This window comes from Balaenoptera ricei, chromosome 3 (assembly GCF_028023285.1).
Source record: "Balaenoptera ricei isolate mBalRic1 chromosome 3, mBalRic1.hap2, whole genome shotgun sequence".
In the NCBI taxonomy this organism is placed as follows: Eukaryota; Metazoa; Chordata; class Mammalia; order Artiodactyla; family Balaenopteridae; genus Balaenoptera; species Balaenoptera ricei.
The window spans coordinates 83,501,847-83,525,882 of NC_082641.1; the positions used below are offsets into that span (position 1 = coordinate 83,501,847).

Sequence of the window (24,036 nt, forward strand, 5' to 3'; positions counted from 1 at the left end):
CTGCTCTGTAATTGTGCTTTCAGAATTAGGGTAAGTAGAAAAATCTTTGATAAATCAGTGATTTTCAAAGTGTAATCCTAATTTCCAGAGTTTTGAAATGGTTGTTGACAATTTTGCCAGTTTCAATTACTATTTTTTGGAGCTTAAGAATTTCTAAGCTCCTCACTCTGACATTCTGGAAGTCCCTTCTAATAAACTTTTAAAAAGATTAAGATATCTTCTAGTTACCCACCCAGACAGGTGTTAGTCAGAAGTCTAAGACTGTTAACTGGACATTATATTATTTTGTATCCTAATACTAGCAATCAAAGCACTCTGTTTCCAAGAAAGAAATATTGGAATTGGCTTGTTTTTGTTTCTTGCCTGGCAATAATTTAAAAAAAAAAAAATCATGTTTAAATTTTCTGAAAAGTGTACTTTAACAATTGTATTTTAATTTTTAACAATGTGAAAAAGTTATACCCAATTTATTTCAGTAGTTAAAATATACACACGAAATATTTTGTAAAAATTAGAATTAAATAAAAATCTGAATGAAATATAATCCATTACTGGGAAGAGTTCATGATTTGATAAAAAATAAACACTTTTGTGTTTGAATGAAAACAAGTAAACAAAATTTCTGATTTTATACAACAAATCTATTCATTTTAAGAAGAATTAAACTAATATAATAAAAAGTACTATCTGTACACATCCAATATATACATTTATATGATATGATATTTTGAACAAACATCTATGAAAGCATTAAGGAGAGAGAAACTCATTTTGCCCAGGAATGTAAGGTAAGATTTGACAAAGTGGTTTTCTCAAATGGAGAAGAGAGAGAAGAACATTTGAAGTAGAGAGACTTGCATCTACAAAGGTAGATAATTATAAAAGTACCCAATATGTCCAGGAAAGAGCAAGTGGGGGAGATAGGGATAAAATTCTGAGATGAGGTAGGAAAATTCAGTTGATGGTATTGTGAAGGGTCTTCAAAGTTCCACTGAAAGAGTGTGAAATTCACCTGCCAAGTACTGTGGAAAATGACTTGATAAAAACCTACATGTGAGAAACACAGTTCTTCAGACAACATAAAGGATGAAGCTATGAATAGGAGAAGTGGTTAAATTGGTTAAATTGAATATAGAATCACTATTTAGAAGTTGGGTTTTTTTAACCCCACTATGTCTGTACTGTAGGCTGTGTTTCTCACCCAGAAAATGAAGAGTTCTTCTCCATTTGATACTGAGATGAGATTATTTTCCACAAAATAAGATGTTCATTAGTTTTGCTGCTTTGACTGGTGGGTCCATAGAAGCAAAACTCAGTCATAACCTGTGAGAAGGGCTGACAGGACCTTTATCTGGGTAAGGTCCTATAGGTCATTCTGAAATAAAGATAAACATTTCTAAATGAAAAAAAAAAAAAAAAAGTTGTTTTTGAAAAGATTTGTTAACTTCTAAAGTTCTTTTCTAAGTTATTTAAATATAGTAAAAAGATAATGTTAATACCTGTCATCTTTTTTTAAAATTTATTTATTTAATTTATTTACTTTTGGCTGCGTTGGGTCTTCTTTGTGGTGAGTGGGTTTCTCATTGCGGTGGCTTCTCTTGTTGCAGAGCCCAGGCTCTAAGCCCAAGGGCTTCAGTAGTTGTGGCTCGCGGGCTCTAAAGCACAGTCTCAGTGGTTGTGGTGCATGGGCTTAGTTGCCCCGCGGAATGTGGGATCTTCCCGGACCAGGGATCAAACCCGTGTCCTCTGCATTGGCAGGTGGATTCTTAACCACTGTGCCACCAGGGAAGCCCCCTCTGTTATCTTATTAAATGGGTTATTTATTTATGCAGGGAGAAAATAAACTCAATATAATATAAAAGTCAAATTAAAAGCAATAGAAGAAAGAAAAATACTTGGTACCAGTCTTTGACACTAATCAAGTTCTTGGTGATGCCACTTAGGTGAAATGGGTCCTATTTTCCATTACCTATAAAATGAGTAGGTTAATTAAGACTTCAAAAGTTCCACTCAGATTTAAGCTGAACACTTTATAGTTATTTTCTTAAATCCACTACAAAAGAATTGTAAATATTAATTTAATTTGCTTGTTTATGTAAAATATTTTACTTTACCCCAAAAGTAGCAAATAAATCCTTGATACTAGCTGCAAATTCCTGATCTTTTGTTTGATCTCTGTCCAGCAAATGAGGCTGTTTATGTTCTCCGGCTTTTATCCTCGCTGTGCCTGTACGTTAACAAGTAAAAGAATCTTATGACATGTTCAAATAACTAAAACACATATTATAAACATACATACACATCCCAATACACCCAGTTCGTCTTGAAATGGCAAGTGAGCTGTTTTTGAACATGCTAAAGTCAATCTAACTAAAAGGCACATTCTTCTAAAATAGTGCTGTCCTAAAGAACATTCTGTGATAAGGAAAATTTCCCATATCTGTACTCTCCAATACTGTAGCCATTAGCTGTACTGTGGCTGTTAAATACTTGAAATGTAGCTCTTATGACTGAGTAAATGGATTTTTAATTTAATTTAAAACTTAAATAGCCACATATGGTGACTACAGTATTTGACAGCATAGCCCTAAAATATAAAAGCACAAACTTTGATATTACTAAAAATATTTTGTGCCAATGAAATGTACTACCATTAGGAGAGTATTTGATTTCTCTAACGTTACATGTATATTTTAGTGTTTCCAAAAGAATTTTAATAGTTATTACTCTATCTTATAACAATTCTGTGGGGTAACACATGCCTTAAATCATGATAGGTAAATAGGTTTAAATATGCTTCTTTCTTTAAGAAAACTTCTGAATTTTAGATATAAAGCATTTTTAAAGAGGAATGACAAGAAGCAAAGAATATGTACTAATGAAAGTCTGGTACATAAATAAAATAATACTTGGCTACATGCGGCTTTATTTGTTCAAATAATACTAGCACATGTCACTGTATGTCCATGACAGAATGAAATGTACACAGAAAGAAATGCAGTTCAGCCATATTCTGAGAATTGGTAGGGATGAAGAATATACTGTCCTTTAATTTAATGAATTATATTTTTATAGTCACCTCGAATACCGTGTGGAAAGCATGAAAATGGTATTAATGTAGACCATGCAATCACTGCAATAATAACAAAATGAATCCACCAACTCTGCTGCCAGCGTTCATTATCATCACTGTCTTCAACACTTTAATAGAGAAAATGAAAATTTTCAACTTTGTATATTTTATTACAAACAAAGCCATGATTAAGCAGAGAAAGAAAGAGCATTTTCTGTTAATTTGTTGTTTTGCTGAAATTGAGTGGTTGTAAGCTCTCCAATTATGTGGTTCTCTTTTATCCTGCAGGATACTAAATTTTTTCCTTTCCCCACTTTTCCCCTGTCCATTCAGGTGGCGAAGAGTAGTTCTTTGTTCCTTTTTAACTTGTTTCTCCAACAGAAGCTATGCATTTAGAAGACTATCACTCTAAATCTCATCTCTTTTTTGAAATCATTCCTGCCCCTTTAAATCATGTGCCCAATTCTTTAGGACAAGCCTGGCCCTTTAAGTTGCACAACTAACACTTTATCTGGGTATGTGACCCTTTAAATCACATATACTTGGTAGTCTTTTTCTTATATTCCCTTCTCTGAACTCTCAGATTGAGTGTGTATTACCCGTCTAGTGATCATACCTAATCACGCTTTGATAGAACTTTGTCTTCTGTCTTCCCTGTGGTTTTTCTTGGTCGGCCTTTGCAAACTACAAAGCCTTGCAGTGGGCAGGGTGAGATGGAAATGTGAAGGATCCTCTGCTGGGATTTGTTGATTTTTCCCTTTTTACTCACAGTTGTTTTGCAGTTTCAACATTCTTTGTCTTCAGTAATGCTCAGGCCATAATTTTGTGGGGGATTTTCTCAGCTGTGACATTATTTTGTATCAATGTAATGGTATTAGGAAGTGGGGCCTTTGGGAGGTGATTAGGTCATGAGGGTAGAGTCTGCATGAATGTGATTAATGACCCCAGATAGACTTCTTGCCCCTTCATCCATGTAAGGACACAGGGAGAAGCAAGGACACCAGGAAGCAAGATCTCACCAGACACTGAATTTGCCAGCACCTTGATCTTGGACTTCCTAGCATATAGAACTGCAAGAAGTAAATTTCTGTTTTTGTAAGCCCAGTGTATAATACTTCTGTTACAGCTGCCCAAATGGACTAAGATAGTACAGAAGAAAAATTCCTGCCTAGGATAAGTATCTTTCCCTATAAAGACAAATCTCTATGTTAAAAGAGGGCCAACCTAATAACAAAGTAATCAACCTGATGACAGCTTGTCTCCCAATGAACGTGTCGTATCGGGAATTCAGGGTTGACCTCTACTACTGATGAACTGGATGCTCAGCAGTAGTACTACTCATACCCTAGTAAATATTCTTGTTGAGAGATTGTCCTTAGTGTGAAGAAGTCCATGTTACTGCACTCATGCAAAGCCACCATTACTGTCACCATGGCCACTTTTCACATGAGCTTATTGAGGAAGAATTAGGGTGGTTAGAAAAAAAGAGAGAGGCTGGCTAACATTAACAGGATGGGTCATCTTGTCCAGCTGATTAAAGAGCCTCTTCCAAAGTACATACCCTTTTCATTTGCCAGTTCTAAGAGTTTCATCCACATATTCTCCTGGCTACCTATTTTTTTTTTATCTTGTTCTAAGTCCTTGGCTACCCAACCATAAATTAGTATAAATTTATACCTCAGGCCATCCCTCCTTCTATGCTAAGTGGACAACCAGCCTGAAGTTCTACTCACTAGAATGATCTCCTGATTTCAAGGCCACTGTTGAGTGGAGTTGTAATATAGTGGCTATCCCCTTTCTCATCTCAATGAGAGAACTTAATAGTCACACAATTAAATGTTTCCTTTTCCCTGGGAATATTTTCTACTATTGTTAAAAGAAGCCATATGACCCAGAACTCTTAAAATAACTTCTGTCCCTCCAGTGATTAAATGCTACAACTATTTAATTTCCTAGTCTTGCCGTCCCTGGACTTAATCCCATCCTACAACCTATGATCATTTTAGTAACTATCTTTAATTTACTCCCAGCAAGGAGGTTATCTGTGCATACAAATATACAACCTAGTTCTGGAATCCTAAAGCTACTTCTGATACTATTTTTAGTATCAGTCAGAATACTGATAGGAAACAGATGGTATACTCATCTGAGATAATTTGAAGAGAGAGGGACAAGAAGACTATTTCCAGTGATGTCGGCAGAGTTTAGAAAAATGAACAGGGTACAGCACAAAATTATGGGGTCAGCAGTACAGTAGCAAACGGTTATGACAAGCCTTAATGTCAAGTGGAACAGTGCTTAATAAATGGAAAAAGAAGCCTCAAAGGAGGCGTCGTCTTTAGAATAGGGATACAGCCAATCTGGGTACAACCCCTGCAGAAACTGGAAGGATAATACCCTAGCCTTAATTTGCTCCTGCCCTCTCATTTGCCAGTGCCTCTCATTGGCCAAATCCAACTGAAATCCAGAGTTCAAGGGATTATGTTGAGGCTCTCAATATAGCCTCCTGGGGAAGAAAAGAGACTAGAGAAGGTTTTAGAAAGGTGGAAGTGAATTTAGAGAATCAAAAAAAATACATCCAACACATATTCTCTGATACTTTATCTGCCCACCCACCCTGCCCCTTCCAGCTACCAAAACTTCACTATGGCTAGGTAAGAACCCAGATGAGCTGGCAGGGGAGCTAGGAGGAGAGCTTCCACATACTAACTGTAGCAATAAATAACTATGGAAATAGTTGGCAAGTTGGCAATAAATAAGAGGAGCTAGTTGGCTTCTGTACCTCAGTTTTAATTAGTTCTACATTTATATAAAACCAGAGTTTCAGAAATGGAGGGTGGACCTTTCTGTTTTCTTGTAGTGGTACATTTTTATCTCCTTCATTAACTCCGTTATCTTAATGAGAGAACTAAAAAAGGCAATAAGTCACTTATAGTACCACTTCCCAATACATAATTAAATATAACTTTAAAAATACATATTTAGGGACTTCCCTGGTAGTGCAGTGGTTAAGAATCCACCCGCCAATGCAGGGGACACGGATTCGAGCCCTGGTCCAGGAAGATCTCACATGCCGCGGTGCAGCTAAGCCCGTGCGCCACAACTACTGAGCCTGTGCTCTAGAGCTCGCGAGCCACAACTACTGAGCCCGCGTGCCTAGAGCCTGTGCTCCGCAACAAGAGAAGCCACCACAATGAGAAGCTTGCTCACCGCAACAAAGAGTAGCCCCCGCTCACCGCAACTAGAGAAAGCCGGCGTGCAGCAATGAAGACCCAACGCAGTCAAAAATAAATAAATAAATTAATTAATTAATTTTTAAAAATACATATTTATATAGCAGAAAGAAGGAAATAGTAAAGACTAGAGAAGAAATAAATGAAATATAGAATGGAAAAACAATAGGGAAAATCAATTAAATTAAGAGTTGATTTTTTTAAAAAAATCAACAAAATTGACAAACCTTTAGCTAGACCAAGAAAAAGACTCAAATAACAAAAATCAGAAATGAAAGAGAAGATATTACAACTGATGTCACAGAAATAAGAAAGGATCATAAGAAACTACTATGAACAATTTTATGCCAACAAGTTGGATCACCTAGAATAAATGGAAAAATTTCTAGAGACATATAACCTATGAAGACTGAATCATAAAAATATAAAATATCTAAACAGACACAGAACCAATAAGGAGAGCAAATCAATAATCAAAAACCTCCCAACAAAGAAAATCCCAGGACCAAATGGCTTCACTGGAGAGTACCACCAAACACTTAAAGACGAATTAATACCAATCCTTCTCAAACTTTTCCAAAAAAATTAAGAGGAAAGAATACTTCCAAACTCATTCCATGAGGTCAGCATTACCCTGAAAACAAAATCAGACAAAGATACTACAAGAAAATTACACACTAATATCCCTGATGAGTAACGATGAAAATTCATCAACAAAATACTAGCAAACCAAATTCAACGACATATTAAGAGAATCATACATCATAACCAAGTGAGATTTATTCTGGAATACAATAATGGTTCAACATATGAAAATCAGTTAATGTGATTTACCCCATTAACAGAATGAAGGACAAAAGCACATGATCATCTCGATGCAGAAAAAGCATTCAACAAAATTTAGCACCCTTTCATTGTAAAAACACTCAAGAAACTGATAATAGAAGGAAATTACCCCAACATAATAACAGCCATATATGAAAAGCCCACTGCTAACACTGAACTCAATGGTGAAAAACTGAAAGCTCTCCCTCTAATATCTGGAACAAGGCAAAGACACCTACCTATTTTTACCACTTCTATTCAACATAGTACTGGATATTCTAGCCAGAACAATCAGGCAAGAGAAAGAAATAAAAGGCATCCATATTGGAAAGGAAGAGGTAAAATTATCCTGTTTGCAGATGACATGATCTTCTATTTAGAAAATGCTAAAGACTCCAAAGAAAAAAACTGTTAGAACTAATAAATGAATTCAGCAAAGTTGCAGGATACAGCATCAACACAAAAATCAAGTGTGTTTCTATACACTAACAATGAGCAGCATGCAAGGCAAAGACTTGTACACTGAAAACTCCAAAACATTGCTGAAGGAGTTAAAGAAGATACAAATAAATGGAAAGACCTACATGCTCATGGATTTGAAGACTGAATATTGTTAAAATGCCCTTAATGCCCAAAGTGGTCTACAGATTCAATGCAATCCCTATCAAAACCTCAACAGAATGTTTTGCAGAAATAGAAAAATAATCCTAAAATTTCATATGGAATCTCAAAAGATCCCAAATAGTCAAAACAATCCCAAGAAAGAAAAATAAAGACAGAGGCTTCACACCTCCTGATTTCAAAATATATTACAAAGCTATAGTAATCAGAACAGTATGGTACTGATATAAAAACAGATATATGGAACAATGGAAGAGAATAGAGATCCCAGAAATATATTCTCATAAATATGGACAAATAATCTTTTACAAGGATGAAACGAATACACAACAGGGAAAGGATAATCTTTTCAATAAATGGTGCTGGAAAAACTGGATATTCATGTGCAAAAGAATGAAGTTGGACCCTTTCCTTATAATATATACAAAAATAACTCAAAATGGATTAAAGATCTAAACATAAAACCTGCAACAATAAAGCTCCCAGAAGACAACATACAAAGAAAGCTTCATGACATTGGATTTGGCAATTATTTTTTGATATGACACCAAAAGCACAGGCAACAAAAAAAATTAGAGAAATGGGACTACATCAAACTTAAAAACTGTACAGCAAAGGAAACAATCAACAGAGTGAACAGAAAAACTATAGAATGGGAGAAAATATTGGCAAACCATGTATCTGGAGTAGGGCTAATATCCAGAATATAGAAAGAACTGCCTCAACTCAACAAAAACAAAAATCTGATTTTAAAAATATGCAATGGACTTGAATAGATATTTCTTCAAAGAAGATGTATGAATGGCCCACAAGTATGTGATAGGATGCTCAACATCACTAATCATCAGGGAAATGAAAATCAAAACCACAATGAGATATCACCTCATACATACCTATTAGGATGGCTGTTTAAAAAAAACCAATATGAAAGTTCCTCAAAAAAATTAAAAACAGAAATACCATACAATCTAACAATTCTGGGTATATATTCCAAAAATATTGAAAATAGAGTCTCAAAGAGATATTTGTACACCTATGTTAATTGTAGCATTATTCACAATAGCCAAGAAGAGGTTGAAGTAACCTAAAGGTCAACTGACAGATGAATAGATAAAGAAAATGTGGTTTATACATACAATGAAATATTATTTAGCTTTAAAACAGACGGAAATACTGTTATATGTTACAACATGGATGAGCCTTGAAGACATTATGCTAAGTGAAATAAGCCAGTCATAAAAAGACAATTACTTCATGATTCCACTTATACGAGGTGTCTAAAGTAGTCAAACTCTTAGAAACAGAAAGTAGAAGAATCACTGCCAGGGCTGGGGGAAAGGGGGAAATGGCAAGTTGTTGTATAATGGATATAAAGTTTCCGTTTTGCAAGACGAAAAATTTCTAGAGATACGTTACACAACAATATGCATATAGTTAACATTACTTACACTTAAAGTGTACATCATACACTTAAAAATGGTTAGGATGGTAAATTTTACATTATGTGTTTTATACCACAATTAAAAAAAAAACTATATGTGGAAATAGTAGTATGGTTGTCATTATAAGTTGTTTTTTGAATTATATTTCAAACAGCAAAGATAAAATGTGTATTTTAGATATATTTATATGTATGCATATGTGCATATCAGTCACATTTACATATTTTAAAAATACAGTTATTACAAATTAAATATATATTTATAAGCTACAGTATCTATCCAATAAATATTTTATACAATGTAAAACAGAAAAAAAAGAGAAAATAAAAACAGCCTACCTTTTCTCAAAAGTACTGTTCACAGAGGCCTTAATTAAGGGTGCTCCTATTGCATACCCCAAAGCATATCCAAGTATTCCTGCAGCTTCCACAAGGCCTATAAAATGGATACTGAACATCAAACAACTAAATAACCCAACTTTGTTGTAAAAAGATAAAAATTATCTCACTGCAATGGATTATTTCTGAAAGCTTCATGGAATATTCTATTAGTCTCCAAAGAAACACAACCAATAGCATATTGAGAGAGAAACAGAGAGACAGAGACAGAGACAGAGAGTTAGAGAGGGAGGCAGAGATTTTAAGGAAGTGGTTCATGAAATTGTAGGGCTGGCAAATTCAAATTTGTAGGGCAGGCTGGCAGGCTGGAAATCCAGGTAAGAGTTAATGTTATAGTCTTGAGTCCATAATTAAGTCTTAAATCTACAGGGCAGGCCAGCAGCATGGGAAAACTCAGGCAGAGTTTCTACACTGTAGTCTGGAGACAGCATTGCTTCTTCTTTGGGAAACCTCAGTCTGTTCTGAAAGCCTTTAACTGATTGGATGAGGCTCACCCATATTATGAAGGGTAATCTGCTTGATTCAAAGTCTACTGATTGTAAATATTAGTCACATCTAAAAATTATCACAGAAACATCTAGACTGGTGTTTGACCAAACAACTGGTTGCCATAACCTAGCCAAGCTGACACATAAAATTTATCATCATACACATTATTCAATGCACATATTAGAAAAACTCAGATAATTTTGTAATTCACTGTACCTTATTTAATCTATATATTAATGCAATATAAATAAATATACGTATATTTAATACAAATTCAACGGATCTTATTTCAGTTTAATTTGTGGTACTAAAGCAAGATGATACTCTAACATAAACATCACCTTTGAATCCTTCACTTTAGCTGCCAGGGTGGCAGGAGGTAGCAATAAAGTAAGCTACTCGCTGTAGTGTATACATGTGTTTTAACTGCTATTCAGTAGAACCATAAGTAAAACAAACAGATTTGTTGCCACCATCAGCCAACGGTAATGAATGGCTGCAATTATTTTCTAAAAACAAACATAAATATAAATATTATCTATTTTAGTTTATTGACATGACTTTCCTTACCTCTGGTGGAAAAATTATTATTTTAGTGAAAAATGTTATTTTTTGTTAAGTCACCTTCACAATAAGTATGTAAAAACAACTTTAAATATTTTTCCAAAAATGATAGTTAGATAACCCTGTATAAGAAGATGACATACCAGGACCAGAAGCTATTACAATATAAAGAGGTACAGATTACTGTACCCCAGGGCTACTTATTGTGTGATACACTAGCATGAAATATTATAAAGAGAGGATACTACACTGTAGTTAATTAAATAGCACATCACTCCTCTCCTTGATAGGATGAATGAGATTATGTTTTCATTAACTTCAAAATATCAAAGCTCCCCCAAACGATTGTGTCAATGTACGTAAAGAGCTTAGTACAGTAATGATTATTTCAGGACCACACTGAATCTTGCTCTAAGGAAGCATAAACAATGTTTCTATTCCCTTATGGACATTATGGCAGCAACATCCCACTATATCCTTGATCTTAGCCAAAAGGCCGAGAAGTGATACCCCACTATATCCTTAAAGTTAAAACATACAACTACTCGAGCAATTTAATCTGGTAATTTGAGATTTTTTTTCCTAGCGAAATGAACCGCAGCCTAAATAGGTTGATAGGATGAAAATATATAAAAATCATATTAGAAGGGGAAATAACTTGCCTAGATAAATACCAGCTGAGTGTGTGGCAACGCTGTTATAAATAAAGGTTATTCCAAGGACATAAAGAGGTATAGCTGCTATCCCCTGCACACTCTGCCCAAGGATGAAGAAAGTCATATATTTTGATCGGAATGATAATGAAGCTTTCTTGCAAGCCTTGACCATCTTCATTTCTTGGCAAATATCTTTTGAAAAGATAATTATATTTTTGTTAAACGAGTCAAAAGTTAAACATACAACAAATATGCAGCATCTTCTATGAAATGTTTTACCTTTTATAAGCTATTTCCACCATTATGCTTTTATTTTAGTTAACACTCATTTATATTGAATGTAGTAGTTCTATAATCAATCATGTTCTCAGAAAAAAAGCAACGATAAAAGAAAATTTGTGGGAATACTGGAAAATATGCGCATATTATATCCAAATATAAATGTGTATGCATGATTATACGTATATATTACTTATGTGTGCATAAGTATATATATACATATATGTATATATGTATATACACACACATACACACATATTCCTCTTAAATTTAGCATCTGGTACCCCTGAGTTTTGACCCCAGGGTAAAAGTATTTCTAATGTCCTAAATTATCTGAATTACTAAAGATTACCTTCTGAGTTTAGTTCTAGATCCACTTCTTCAGCAATCTTCACATTAACTTTGTGTCACTAAATAGTTTCCCATTTTAGACCCACTAACTTCTAGAATACAGGTGCATAAAGACAAGGCATTATACAATAAAAATTTCTCTCTGTTAGAGTTACTCATTATATGGTAATGTACTAGATTTTAAATTCCCTTTAGGTGACAGTGTATTCCTTATGCTTTTTCAAATTCACATGGTTGTAAATCAATAGTAAATAAATGTTTGTTGGAATTACATTTGTCATTAGATTGGTAGATCCAGGTAATGCTAATTAGATCATTCTGACTGTGTCTATTTTGATTGGAATTTAACAAATGCTCTTAAAATATTAGTGGAAAACTGGTAATAGTATAGATTGCAAAATAGTACACAAATGGAAATTTTCAGGTGGTTCAGTATCCACAGAGAATGAAACTTGATCCCACGTCAAATGGGAGGAGGTCTCTAGAATTGTGATCCAAAATACTGATGATTCAATTTTACATAGACATATTAACTTGTGGTGATAATCAGTATCAATCTGATATTTCCAACACCCTAGCTTCTTAGTTCCTTGAACTCCTCTCCGTTCATGTACTTGTATTCCACTTACCCTAGCTACTCATTTTAAACTTTCGGAAACAAAAACTACAAACCTTCCCTAATTGTAAGCATCCTACACTCAAACTCTCTCTATTTTTCCAGATCACTCCTTCCAGTAACCCAGTTGCTACAATCCTTAAAACTCACCAGGACCTATAATCAATCCATTGATCCTGCTCCTTTTCACTATCTCAATGTCCCCTTCATCTCCTTACTTCTCTCATTATCATCTTAACACTTTTAAATCCTTTGTTCTCTTTCATATCATGCAATCCCTTAGTAAAACTTCAGCCCTGGTCAAATTAAACTCTTCTCCCTACTCTACACCTACGCTTTCAAAGTTGAATGAGGCTGGAGGGAAACACACAACGATGCAAATCTCACTTTGAATGAATGATTATTAAACTCAGGTAGGTCCTTCACCCTCCTGATAATCAAGTACATCCCTAATCTACTACTCTTGTCTCCTTCTAGAAAAAAAGCATTCAACTTGTTTCCCTTCTCCTAAGGATCATGGTCCTGAGATTCCTGCTGCCCAACATCTGAAAACAAATGTCTTCTACCAGTAGGATAAAACTAAGCTTTTAGTGCCCTTCTTGAAATTATAGTCCAAACAAGGGATTTTTTAAAGTGAAGAAGGGCACTTGGATCTTGGGACTCTCAGCCTTCAGAGCGGTGAGAAATAAATTTCTGTTTTTTAAACCACCCAGTCTATGATATTTTTGTTATAGCAGCCCAAACTAACTAAGACACGAGGAAAATCAAAAATCTTTGTTGTGAATTATAGAAGGGAACTGAAAAAAAGATCAGGGGAATGGATCCATTTGAAAGTATAACTGAGGTTGAAAGTAACAAATTCACTGTGGGACTAAGCTGCCCTCTTGTGTGATTTTTCTCTAAAACACTCATCAGCAGCCCAGGTATAGATACAAAAGAAAGGTATACGGTTGGATCAAAAGTTTTCCAGACCAGGAACAAGAAAGGACAATGGGACAGAGAGCTTAGTATAATGATTAGAGTATATCTGAAATATTCTAACATGTCATATTAAGGAACATAAAAGAAGCTACAAATGAAAGAAAGTAACAACAAGGAGAATCTGATAAAGGGAGAAAGTAGACGTCAATACACTAAAGGTTCCAATGAAAGGAAAGAACTGATGTTTCTTTATATAACTGAACATATAACTGATGTTATATGAGTGAGTTAGAAGAATCAGTGGATATAATCAGACAGTGAGATAACAGATATTTAGGAAGTTCTTAGTAACGTGACAGTGCACTGCAACCATGGATATGTTGGGTGTTCAATTATATGAAGAGATCTAGAAACTAAAGATCAGAGTGTGATACAACTGTTTGCATGAACTAGAGGAGAAAATTGGTTTTAACTTCTCAAGGATTTGGTTTACTATGATTTCTACATGTTAGTTGATGCATAGGGACTTAAGACCAATTTGTCATTAGTACAGAAAACTGAGATGGGGTAGAGGGGGCAGAGAAAGGGAGTGTAAGGTGGTGATAAATGGACTGCTCCAAGGTTCAGGCCAGTCATACAGGAAGATGAGTATGGCAGGTAACTAGGGAAAATAGAGAATAGAATAGGAGAGATATTCAGAAAAGAATAAGAGAAGGATCCCCCCCCAAAAAAGGATGAAAGAAGAAAATACAGAAATTAAAAATATATACATACATAAACTGAAGTGCGTACATAGAGTAGAAAATTAGTTATGTAAGAACTAAACTTTTCAACAAAATGAGTGAAATATCTGCATAGATGGGTGTATGAAATAAGCACTTCTACCTGCAAAGACCATTTATTTACTTTATTTCTGCTTCTCTAACAACAAGCATAGGGTTACCCAGTAAATACACGGAATGGTTGTTGTTAGATAAATTACGTGTTCCTAATCACAAGCAGAAAATAAAATATGCAGAATCTAGACACTATAAAGACAACACAAAGGAAGAAAGACTGTACTATTTCTACTCTCATTACTCCTGAGTACTCATCAAGCAGCATTTTTAATGTCTCAAGCAGTGCTTCCTAACTTTTCACCCTTTCTGACCAGAACAGGGTTAAGGGAAGAATAGGAGTAAAGTGTTATCCATTCCCTTCTTCCCATAAGTCATCTTCTAATTCAATTAGCTGTCCATTATACAAATATAATAAATATATTACAAATATATTCTACAAATTAATAAATGTATTTATTCTACATATAGTCTACAAATATAATAAAGATTATAAATATGTGAATATTATATATTTCATAAATTATATGATATATATCATATACATATCAGTATATTATTTATAATATGAATTACATAGTATATATTGCTAAATATCTTAATATATTATATAAATTATATTTAATATGAACTATTTTTATGTATATTGTAAACACACAGCATAAACACACATCACAAACATACTTTTAAACATCATAAACATGTATATACACACATACATACATATAGAGACATCCTCATGCCTTTTCCATCATTTCTTGCTAAAGCCCAGTTTAAAGTTTCCAAAACTGGTAAATGCATTCCAACACTCTTATAAGCCTATACATAACAAGAAAGTCCCTGACACAAAAGTGTCAGAAATAGTGCTATGAACTTCAAATAGCCTTTTTATCTACTGGGAGTAGCAAAAAATTGTGGAATAAATCAAAAAAAAAAACAATGAAGAAAGCAAAGAAGCCTCTAATCTTTCCAGATTCGAAGTCCTGTGTCAAAGGGCAGCACCCATTTTGAAATGGCAGAAGTAGCTAGAAAAGTTCTGACTTTTTGTGTGTGTCTGTGTAAGTTTGGTTATCTTTGTCTTTGTACTTGTGTATATGTGTGTTGAGGTCAAAATAAAGGGATCAATTTAAGTATACTGTGGAAGACATAAATCAAAAGATTTATAATATATATGAAAATTGATAAAAGAAAACCAATTTCACAAAATAATTATCCCAAATATTATCCCAAATATCATCCAAAATATTCTTTCATCTTACTAGGCCCATCTCTTAGATGAAAGGGTATATGATCATGAGAAGATGGGAGAATGACATACATGTTACCAGGGAGCTACCATTAGTTAGCTTAATAAACTTGATCATATAAATATAGATGAATGAATGTACAGACAGATAAATATCACAGTCTATTTTAAGTTCCTAGAGCCAATGGTTTAAATGAATAATGATTTGATGTATGATAGTATCTTTTAAAACCTTACCTTCAGTTTCTACCGTCATTTTATAATTTCCACCACTAAAGTATGGAAAAGCAAATAAAAGTGATCCAGATCCTACTAAAAAGGAGGAAACTGTAATCCATCCTGGTATGTTTCCTTTCCCTCCATAATATGCTATAAACACTACTACCAGGCAAGATGAAATATCATAGGTCAATGACAACACTAAATTCTCAGTGGTTTTCAGATGATTCTCCTTCTGAAAATTGTCAGTGCTCAGATCTACAAGACCAAACACAATACCTAAAATGTAAAAAGAAAAAAAGAAAGCAATAATATGCATTAAATTATCTTTCTAAAGACAAAATATATCATCATTATAATCACTGAAAAACAAAACAATTTGCAATGACTTAAGTTTATTTTACATTACTCTGAATGTTTAAGATCTATAAATACATAATAATTCTTTTTCTAAAACACTAATAGGTCTTAACCTCTATGAAATATTTGCTAATTGAATTTTTGTAACTATTTTTAAACTATATGAGTAATATACTGAAGAATATGCTCTTTTTAATCATCTCAGTACTGATCTTTATTTTAATTATGATGTTTCAATTATTAAAAAATGAATAAATAACAATCTAATGAATATTTGTTTATCTCCCATCCAGAATAGGAAATAAAACATTATCAAAATAGTTGAAACCCAACATGCACTCCCTAAACACATTCTTCTCTCTCACTCTATAACCCATATCCAATATTTGGAGTTTACCATTTCTGAGCCGTTTTAACACTATTTTTGACAACGTATATATACATCCTTTAACAATATAGAGTATAATTTGTCATGTTCTTGAATAGTAAGTAAATGGTATCATATATGTGTATTTCTATAACTCAGCATCCAACTGGGAAAAATAAACATACTGAATATTTGAAACAGAAAGAAATTGGTATCAGTGTTGGTTACAAAAGTAATACATTTGTTGGAGTGAAAAGAAAAAATAGCTACTAATCAAAACTCATGATATAGGGCTTCCCTGGTGGCGCAGTGGTTGAGAATCTGCCTGCCAATGCAGGGGACACGGGTTCGAGCCCTGGTCTGGGAAGATCCCACATGCCACGGAGCGACTAGGCCCGTGAGCCACAACTACTGAGCCTGCGCGTCTGGAGCCCGTGCTCCGCAACAAGAGAGGCCGCGATAGTGAGAGGCCCGCGCACCGCGATGAAGAGTGGCACCCGCTTGCCGCAACTGGAGAAAGCCCTCGCACAGAAACGAAGACCCAACACAGCTAAAAATAAATAAATAAATAAATAAATAAATAAATTTATTAAAAAAAAAAAAAAAAAACAAACTCATGATATAAATGCCACTAAAGTTGCTGGAGTAGTGACAGCTACTGCTGCTGCTACTGCTGTTGGAACTGCAATCACTACCTCTTTGTAGGAAGCCAGGACCCACACACCTATTAATGCTATGAAATTTAGCTATCTCATAGTCACCTGCTGTTTCTGCTGCTCTTGCAGTTGCTTGAGCCAGTGCCCATGAACACTGTACTGCTGCATCATCCACTGTTGTTGCTGATGGAGCTTTATTTATTCCTGTCTATAAATCCAGGAGCCTTCACTTACCCAGTATTGCTGCTGCTGCCAAAATCATCACCAGAATAGAAAGAGAAAAAAGAGAGAGGCTTCCCCTTGCCCCTTTTGCAAATGTACTGCCACAGCCTCTTACTGGCAACACCTAAGTGGAAGCCAGCTGGCAAGGAAGTCTGGTAAATGTAGTTTACAGGCTGCCAGTCCCCTTGGAAATAGGAGTGAGTCCAGAAGGGCAACAATGGAGTGCATGGCCAACAAATAACTTGAAGAGTTCACCCTCTGGACTACTTAGGACACATTTTCACCCTTCTTCCCATATTTAAACTTCCATACCAAATTAATAGCAACATAATCATGCTTCTGCCAAACATGTTGCAATTATCATTCTTACAAACAAAGATGTTCTCACTTTTTCCCCAAAAAGGGAGACACACAGTCCAATCAGTCACCATATCCATTTCAATGTAATTTTAACCCTTCTTCTAGTTGAATCACAAACCTGAATGGGTTTTCTTTAACATAAAAATTAAATTGTAAGGTATAAATGGTATAAGTAAATAAATAATTAAGCAAAGATGTAGGCCTAACTAAATCTGTGAGGGAACTGTATTGCAGAAGAAACCATAATCAGACCCAGACCACAGCAGTTTAACAGACCAAAACCAGCAAGAAACAAGATATAGAAACTTTGCTGCACCTAAAAGCATTTTCTTCAACTCTCATTTTTTTTTTAACATCTTTATTGGAGCATAATTGCTTTACAATGGTGTGTTAGTTTCTGCTTTATAACAAAGTGAATCAGTTATACATATACGTATGTTCCCATATCTCTTCCCTCTTGAGTCTCCCTCCCTCCCACCCTCCCTATCCCACCTCTCTAGGTGGTCACAAAGCACTGAGCTGATCTCCCTGTGCTATGCAGCTGCTTCCCACTAGCTATCTATTTTATGTTTGGTAGTGTATATATGTCCATGCCACTCTCTCACTTTGTCAACTCTCATTTTAAATGTGGCCAAGGAGGATATTGGCCAAGGCAAGGAATGTCCTGTCAGTAACTGTGTCCGTCTCTGGGGTTGGGGTATTAATTCCTCTTCTAATTCAGGAATATTCTGTAGAGACAAATTTGCAAAGTTATCTTCCACAATACTCTTCTATAAAATAGTAAGGGAAAGAGGAAGAGAAAAAAATTAAAAATTGAAATGCATACACACACAAATGTATATATGTTTGTGTGTGCGTACACTTAAAACAAGAGAAAAATGCATAGTTGCTACAGTTTTTATGTCTCTAAACGGTTATGAGACCACAGTTGATATTTATAACTTCCTCCTTCCAAAATTCACCCTCTCTTCTTCCTCTTGATCTCAGATAACATATATAGGTTACTATCATAAAGCATATGCCTCACTCTACAGGACAGTACCCAAACTTTTGACTGTTGTCTCCTAGCTGAAGCCTCATCTGAGTCTTCAATAGGACATTAAAATTATCTATAACGCCAAGAGTTTCTGGTTATTGAACTCTGTAGTAAGACCAGTGAATTCCATGAACATGAACTTCTTGATGTACTTCTTTTGCTGTAAAACGAGTTCCTTCGTTAAAAGCAATGTGATACTACATAAGATGATTATGATGGTGTATGAGGCATTCATTAAGTCCAATTATAGTTGTTCTGGCAGAACTGTGGTGATAAAAGAAGAACCCAGATCTAAAATATATATCTATTTCAGTGATGAGAAATTATTGCCCACTCTATAATAGAAGCAGATAACATAATCAACCTGTCTCCAGATAGCTGGTTGGTTTCACTAGGGAATGGAGTTATTTCCTGGATTGTGTTGAATTTTCCTGGTGGCAATTCAGGCACTCCAAAATGCAATAGCCAGATCAGCTCTGGTGAAGATAAAGCCTTGCATTCAGCTCTCATATAAACTCTTATCTTTGATGTGATTGTCACTATAAATATGAGCCCACTGAACAAGACATACAATGGCAGAGGAAAGAGGCTGATTAATATTCACAGGATAGTTGTCTATCTACTTCATTATTGAGAGCTTCCTCTGCAATGGATTTCTTTTGGTGAACATTCACGTAGGATAACTTTGCCCATTCAGAGACACATACCACTTACCCAACCCTTTCCTAGTCACCAAATGGTCAAACCGTTAGTCAAAGGCAGCCTGATATCTAGGCAATACAATCAGATGTACTCTCCAATGTTTTGCCCACTGGAAGGACTTCCTTTTTCCTCTGTTTTTCAGGGCTATAATGCTTCATATAGCATTATACTACAGCAGACTTTCGTCTTCCAAAAACCACAAGTTGACCAAAGATTATGTTTTTTCTTAGTAGTGGGTGGTAGAAATGAAAAACTTTTCCTTCGTTTGAGAAGAGGTAGCCCTGCATACTCCATACCAGTTGGTCCCTAGAGACATCACTGAAGTGGCAGGCAAATTTTGGGTGTATAAGATATTATCTCCCAGGACAGATTTTATGTTAGTCATTCTGGGAAGGCTGGAATCTGATTCTAGCTATGAGTCTAGTAGCAATAAGGGATGGTAGGGTGGGTCATGAGGGCAATCAGCATTCCCTTAACTCAGGTGAAGTAAATTCAGTGTCTCCAAGCAAGGAATTGCTTCTTTTTGAGACACAGCAGGAATAGTTGCTCCTACTGGGAAAGGAGGTTCAGGATTTCAGAGTTTACAATTGTTGGATTCACAGAATTCCACCCAAATGCCTTTGTCCCAATTCTCAGGGTTCCACTCTTCTCCAATCAATGCCCCAACTCTCACATAAGTGATCTCATAAATTTATGAATTCAACTTATGTTGTAATTCTGAAAGTGTGAATACGGGTTGGTACTGTTCCAAATATGCAGTATGTGCCTAAAAGTGATAAGATTCTCACAGAACCATCAGAAAAGCTCATGCATTTCTAATCATGCCCTAAACTTCTCATTTTCTTTCTGTGAATTTTTCAGTGCAGTGAGAAGCAATCAACCCCAAAATCTTTGTAGTCAAAAGTTCCACCTTAGGACTCAATTGCAGAAGCTATTTGTCTCCCAAAGTCTTGCCTCTAGTAAGAACTTTATCCCAGGCAACATTTTAAATAACTCTTTTAAGTCACTACATGCCACTGACTTCCAGTGTACCATTTTCCACAGGCACAAATATTGCTTTTTTCATTGCTTTCAAGCCCAATCAGGTCAGATAACCAATTCCAGATTCCCATCTTTAAGGGTTGTTTTGTTTGTATTTTTCCTGGTTCAATGCCTGGTATGGAGTACTACATAAAAAATCATATAATTTTTGTAATTTATAAACCAACTAGTTTTATTACATTAGTGAAGCTAAAAATTTAGTCCAAAACTTTTAAAATATCTTTATATTATGCATCATGATATTTACAAAATAAAGGGATATTATTCTTGTTATACACTCAGATACTTTAACCAATTTTTTAGCCATACTTACCTCTAATAAAATGTTAATTCATATTTTTTCTGAAGAATATATTTTAATATGATCTTATCTCTAATTGTTCTTATAAAATTAATTGTAATTCAGAGTTGCTTTTTATAGTTTTGCAGTAAAGAGTTAACTCAGGCCTGGGTTGCTCAAAAAAAGGCCTGTCTTCAAGACTGGTCTTTGGTTGGCTCCTGGGAGATGACTCTGAGCCCTTGGAATATTCTGCCATATAAGAGTGCTTTTATATGCTGGAGGCCTTGAGCCACACAGTCCCATTTTGGTCAGACAGTTTATGTTAACAACATGATTTATGGTGAATGCATTCTTTGTTGGGTGTGAGGGATGGGGTAATAGAATCTGAGTAGCTGAGGTCAGTCACACAGATGCTACATGCCTAGAGGACTGACACCCCCTCAAAAACAAAAACAAAAACAAAAACCCTGGACACCAAGGCTCACATGCGCTTCCTTGGTTGGCAACTCTTTGCACATGTGTTATCACACGTTGTTGCTGAGAGTATTAAGCATATCCCTAGTATCAATTCCACTGGGAAAGGACACATGGAAGTTTGGCCTGGTTTTTTCTGGACTTTGTCTCATGTGCCTTTTCCCTTTGTTAATTTCAATCTGTATCCTTTCACTATAATAAATCATAACCATGAATATAACATCTTTCTCTGAGTCCTTCTAGTGAATCATTTAGCCTGAGTGAGGTCTTAGAGATCTCCAATATAATAGTTAATAAATTTGAAGTTGTTAAAGCCTCCAAATGACTCTTTACTGCAGATCATAATATTTTCATTGAAAAAACACTCTTTATAAGTGTGCAAGTATCCCATAAGCTCAAAGAAAACACTACTAAATAATGTCTTCAGTTATATTTTTGTACTGAAATATTTCAGACAAAATACTCAATTCAGAGAATCTTTCTTTGACAAATACTTTACAAGACAAAGCTCTTTAAATAGGTTGTCTCTATGATTATTTTGAATGTTTCACCAAATTTAAGTGCCCAAAGCCATAGGCCTCCTTAATTTCAATTCAATATATGAAAATGAATCATTGTAATTCACTAAATTAATATAATAAAAAATAAAAGCCACATGAACATCAAAATGCAGGAAAAGCATCTGACAAAATCTAACCCCCTTTCATAATAAAAACACTCAATGAACTAGGAATAAAAGGCAACTTCTTCAAATCGATGAAGTACATATATGGAAAACCTAGAGCACACTTAAAAATTTAACTGTAGAGGTACCGTATGACTGAGCAATTTCACTCCTAGGTATAAATCTAGAGAAATGAAAATATGTGTCCACACAAATACTTACACACAGTTCCAGTTCCACATGTAAAGAGCTTAGAAGTTACCACTATGTCCTAATAAGTAACAAACTGAACAGACTGAAAAATTAACACTCTTCTTGAATACATAAGATAGGGGAAGACACAGGGCAAATTCGAGAAGATTTTGAATTCAACTGTCATTATAATTCATCAATCCATACATTTAAATTTTGTGTTTGATTTCCAGAAATATCTGTTCTGTGGTTAAAAGAAATGAGAGCTTATTTCAGGGCTTTGATGGGAGCCCTTGAATTCTCAGACTATAAATTGAGCTGAGAGTTAACAAACCTAAGTTTGTCATTTTCTCTTCATAAGTGCTTCAGGGCATTCAAAAGATTCCATCCAACACCAGAGTCCTTATAGTCATCATTACTACCATAAGGTAAACTACAGCATCCACTCGGCTTTCAAGGTACATGCTTCATTTGGCATTTCATCCCAATCAAGCATAGGTGACAGCTTGATTAATTATGATACCACTACATGCCAAGAACTACTACCCATCTTCCACTGGCAAAGAGCTCAGCACTTCACTCAAGATTAAAGGCATAACAAAACCAATCCTAAAACTACAATTTTATGAGTATATCTTCTGGGACTACTCCTGATACCGATTCCATAACAGTCTGAATCCAATCAGAAGAGAGAAACCACACAGTAATTTGAACAAGAAAAGTTTAATATAAAGAATTATTAACTATAACAGGAGATTCATGTAACAAGGCATTAGCTAGTTAGATGTAAAGAGAATGCTAAAGAATATAGAAATAGCCCATATAAGGAACAACCACTCCCCCAGGGCTGAAAGGGAGCACTCAAGGGCTAAAATTCAGACCTTGCTGAAGAGAGCATAGCCATGGCTTATTGAATGACCAAGAAGTCACTGTGGTGCCATGCTAACAAAACTGGCAGGAAATCTATACTCTAAAACTTTGTGGTAGTTCTCCTTCTATGTGCTGGGGAAAGCTCTTCATGGGGGATGCCAAAGGAAGCTGCCAGCCACTGAGTGCTTCTGGCCACCATGCACTACAGCAGAGGGATACTGGAGAAGATGCAAGCACTGCAACAGCCTGATGACAGAGAAACCTGTATACACTGCAGGAGCTTGCCAAGCAAACACACTGGAACCAAGAAGTAAAATTTCCTGTGTGATGGCTCTCCAGTACCTTCTACTGTTAAAATTTAACATTGTGACAGCTGGTAAAGAAAAATATTTAAAGGGCCCAGGTCCATTTTCACAGAGCAGGCAAAAAGGACGAGTTTGGAGCTGAGAGGCAAAAAGCTGATACTAATATTGATATAGAGAGGCAATAAATCGACAAACTAATTCTGAAAGAGTTTGTGTAGGCACCCAATCATACATAAACTCTTTCAGAAAAAAGAAGAGAAAGGAATGCATCCAAATTAATGTAATGAGGCCAGTATAAACTGATACTAAAGACAGACAAAAACATTCCAAGAAAACTACAGACCAATACTCTCATTAAAAAAAATTCTTAGCAAAATTTTGGCAAATTGAATCCAGCAATCTATTAAAAAAGATAATAGGCCAGCAATAAGGGTTTATCCCAGGAATGCAAGGTTGGTTAAACATCCAAAAATCAAAACCACAATATATAATGTTAATAGAATAAATAAGAAAAACCATATCATGGTCTCAATAGATACAGGAAAAAAAACACTTGATAAAATTCAACACCACTGATGATAAAAATTCCCAACCAACTAAGAATAAAAGGGAACATCTACAAATTGGTAAAGAGTATCCACAAAAACCCTGCAGTTAACATACTTAATTGTGAAAGGCTAAATGATTTCTACCTAAAATCAGGAAAAATAAATGAATATCTCTTTTCAGAACTTCTAT

The 24,036-nt window shown here is 35.0% G+C and overlaps 1 protein-coding gene across 1 annotated transcript in view; it reads right to left on the bottom strand.

Moving 5' to 3' along the window:
* The window catches only part of SLCO6A1 (solute carrier organic anion transporter family member 6A1), a 100,137-nt gene that overhangs the window by 72,284 nt on the left and 3,817 nt on the right, over positions 1–24,036 (bottom strand). The window contains exons 2-6 of the mRNA XM_059919083.1: positions 15,788–16,048; positions 11,308–11,493; positions 9,533–9,629; positions 3,080–3,201; positions 2,115–2,227 (exon numbers count right to left, since the gene is read on the bottom strand). Of these exons, the coding sequence (XP_059775066.1) occupies positions 2,115–2,227; positions 3,080–3,201; positions 9,533–9,629; positions 11,308–11,493; positions 15,788–16,048 (779 nt within the window). The remainder of the gene's footprint in view (positions 1–2,114; positions 2,228–3,079; positions 3,202–9,532; positions 9,630–11,307; positions 11,494–15,787; positions 16,049–24,036) is intronic.